This window comes from Nematolebias whitei, chromosome 4 (assembly GCF_014905685.2).
Source record: "Nematolebias whitei isolate Nwh7 chromosome 4, NemWhi1, whole genome shotgun sequence".
NCBI classification, from domain to species: domain Eukaryota; kingdom Metazoa; phylum Chordata; class Actinopteri; order Cyprinodontiformes; family Rivulidae; genus Nematolebias; species Nematolebias whitei.
This window is the reverse complement of record NC_056501.1, coordinates 34,978,165-34,981,654: the sequence shown is the minus strand read 5'-3', so window position 1 is coordinate 34,981,654 and position 3,490 is coordinate 34,978,165. Positions and strand designations below refer to the sequence as shown.

General features: G+C 40.0%; 1 protein-coding gene across 1 annotated transcript in view; it reads right to left on the bottom strand.

Moving 5' to 3' along the window:
• Window positions 1-1,872: 1,872 nt before the first annotated feature.
• The window catches only part of sybl1 (synaptobrevin-like 1), a 9,099-nt gene continuing 7,481 nt past the window's right edge, over window positions 1,873-3,490 (bottom strand). The window contains exon 8 of the mRNA XM_037676001.1: window positions 1,873-2,668. Within this exon, the coding sequence (XP_037531929.1) occupies window positions 2,600-2,668 (69 nt within the window). The 3' untranslated portion in view covers window positions 1,873-2,599. The remainder of the gene's footprint in view (window positions 2,669-3,490) is intronic.

Below are 3,490 nucleotides of genomic sequence, written 5' to 3'. Positions count from 1 at the left end.
AGTAAAGTCCTTAAACACAGCATGAACTGTTTGTAGTAAAGTCCTTTAAACACATCATGAACTGTTTGTAGTAAAGTACTTTAAACACATCATGAACTGTTTGTAGTAAAGTCCTTAAACAGCATGAACTGTTTGTAGTAAAGTCCTTTAAACACATCATGAACCGTTTGTAGTAAAGTCCTTTAAACACAGCATGAACTGTTTGTAGTAAAGTCCTTTAAACACAGCATGAACTGTTTGTAGTAGTCCTTAAACAGCATGAACCGTTTGTAGTAAAGTCCTTAAACAGCATGAACTGTTTGTAGTAAAGTCCTTAAACAACATGAACTGTTTGTAGTAAAGTCTGTAAACACAGCATGAACTGTTTGTAGTAAAATCTTTAAACACATCATGAACTGTTTGTAGTAAAGCCCTTTAAACACAGCATGAACTGTTTGTAGTAAAGTCCTTTAAACACATCACGAACGGTTTGTAGTAAAGTCCTTTAAACACAGCATGAACTGTTTGTAGTAAAGTCCTTAAACACAGCATGAACTGTTTGTAGTAAAGTCCTTAAACAGCATGAACTGTTTGTAGTAAAGTCCTTTAAACACATCACGAACGGTTTGTAGTAAAGTACTTTAAACACAGCATGAACTGTTTGTAGTAAAGTCCTTTAAACACATCATGAACTGTTTGTAGTAAAGTCCTTAAACAGCATGAACTGTTTGTAGTAAAGTCCTTAAACAGCATGAACTGTTTGTAGTAAAGTCCTTAAACAGCATGAACAGTTTGTAGTAAAGTCATTTAAATACAGCACAAACTGTTTCTAGTAGTATGAACCGTTTTGTAGTCCCTAAATACAGCATGAACTTCTTGTAGTAGTAGTCCTTAAAGACTGCCTTAACTGCTTTTAGTAGTACTTGAACACAGCATGAACTTAGTAAAGTCCTTAAACGCAGTACGGTCAGAGGCTTTTAAATGTATACTGATTTAATGTTCTGGTTATTTTATGCATTGTTTATGGTGTTTTAGAGAGTAGTTAGCAGTTTAATGCTCATATTTATATTCTGCATTCATTAGAGGTCCAGAACAACACGTCTTCAGGTTTCCTGAAGGGATTTTAGTTTTTCCCTTTCAGTACCTGACCTTTAATAGATTGTTTATTTTTGTTTGTATGTCAGTAACTATGTCCATTAAAGCCTTTATGGAAATTAAAGGACAAACCAACAGACAACTTGGCAAAGAACTAAATTTACATTAGCTCTTTAACTAGCAGCAGGCTAAAGTTAAAGATGTAGCTTGATCCCCCCCCCCCCCCCCAAAAAAAAAATCTTTTAAAAACATGATTTTAGAGAGGGGCAGCACGGTGGCGCAACTGGTAGAGATGCTGCCTCTCAGTGAACAGGTCCCTGGTTCAAACCCCGGTCCAGGGGCCTTTCTGGGTGGAATTTGCATGTTCTCTCCGTGCATGCGTGGGTTTTCTCCGGGTGCTCCGGTTTCCTTCCACAGACCAAAAACATGCATGTTAGACTGGTAACTCTAAATTGTCCCTAGGTGTGAGTGAGAGTGAATGGTTGTTTGTCTCGTTTGTCTCTATGTGGCCCTGTGATGGACTTGCGACCCGTCCAGGGTGTACCCCGCCCCTCGCACAGTGATTGCTGGACATGGGCACCAGCGACCCCCGTGACCCAAAATGGAATAAACGGGTAAAGATAATGGATGGATGGATGGATTTTAGAGAGGAAAACAACACCCAGTTTGAAGAAACGATCAAAGTAACAATAAAAATGTATTGTTCTATGTAAACCAATGTTTAAACCTTCAGCACATGCAAAAAAATCAAAATCAAACATGCCCTTTCCCTCTTCCTGGGATAAATCACCTGCATGATGTCATTTGACTTTATTTACATCTGAATGTACAACAATTAATTATTACATCAACATAAATGCCAGGAAATGACTCTGTTCGATCTGAAAAGTGCATTGTTTAACAGACATGAGCAAAATGAGTACATTGAACATCTCAGGAGGTAAAAAAGTCGAAAAGAAGCCTTTCATCACATTCACAGCCAGGAAGTCAAACTCTTTCTCAAGTCAGAATTATTTCAAGATAACTATTAAATATCAGTAATATTATTTAAATGTGCAATATTGATTTGTATGGGTTCTGTAATAACACTTAGATTAGAAGGAGAACTAATTCAGAAAGTATTGATACTTCTTCAGCTCGGTCCAACCGTTAGCTTCGAGTGGTACAATCAGACAGTGATAGTTTAACCCGGATGTTAGCAACACTCAGACATTACCAAGTTAAACTCTGGATGGACTATTTACACAAAGGTACAGGACAGGGTCACAAAGCATTCAACAGGTGTATGACAAACAAAAACATTTATTGCTCCACATCAGGGTCAGGTTGAATGGGAGCGTTTGTGATTGGCGGTCTTGAAGGCAAACTAATGTGCTGGCTTCTTTTAAAGGAGGACAAGAAAGGAGGCAGGAAGAAGACAGAGACTTTGTAGTGACGGTAAACGAAGAAAAGCAACAAAGAAAAGTCCTGCATTGGTTTTTGTCCAGAGATGAACAGGCACTTCTGCCCCTCTTCCTCCATCGTCTCATTTGTTGACACACGAGGGCCAGCTGAGACCTCCGCAGGACGCCGACACGATGATGTAAATGATCACCTGAAAGCAGCAAAGTTCATCCGTTGATCATCAGTCTGCTGCCCACAACACACTCTGCCTTTCAGAACAACCACACTTCAATAAAAACCTGATGCGAGCTCAACATCCAGGTAAAAATACAACATTCAGTCAGGTCATCTGGACGGTTTCTTTTTTTGTTGAGACGTTTCGTCCTTCATCCAAAGGACTGCATCAATCAAGATGGAGGGGAGGAGTCGACGGGGGACAGTGCGGCCCCCAGAAGCCATCTTATCACCAGCAAACTGGTTGGTTCACTAAAGGAGTTGGTGCTTGTGGGACACTGTTTTAGGGCTGGACGATGTATCAGATATACTCGATGTATCACCAGGTTTTCAATTTATGATGGTTAAAATGGTTCTATCTATAAAGTAGTATTAGACTTGAAAATCTGTGTAGTTCTTTTTCTCCCGACTTTGCTCAACTTCACACGGCCCCTCCTTCTCCCTCACTGAATACAAACCCAGCCCCTCACCCACGCCCGCTTCCACTTCCTGCTTCTGCAGGTGGGCGGGAGTTTAGCACAAGTAAGCACAGGAGAGGATATTGAAGAACAGCTGAACAGCCGAACAAAAAGAAAAACAATGGATATTATTTGGAGATGGTTTGAATTTAAATTGTCAGATGAGGGGCAGAAATTTTTTTTTCTGTAGACGATGCCGAAAACAAGTTCCAACAATAGGTCGGAACTACAAATCTTTTTCTCCATTTAAAACAGCGCTACAAGTGGAGAATGAAGCGTGTGTGAAACTGCAGCTACAGCTCCGACTGACTTCAATGTCCTTCAGCCTCCTTCCCTGAAAC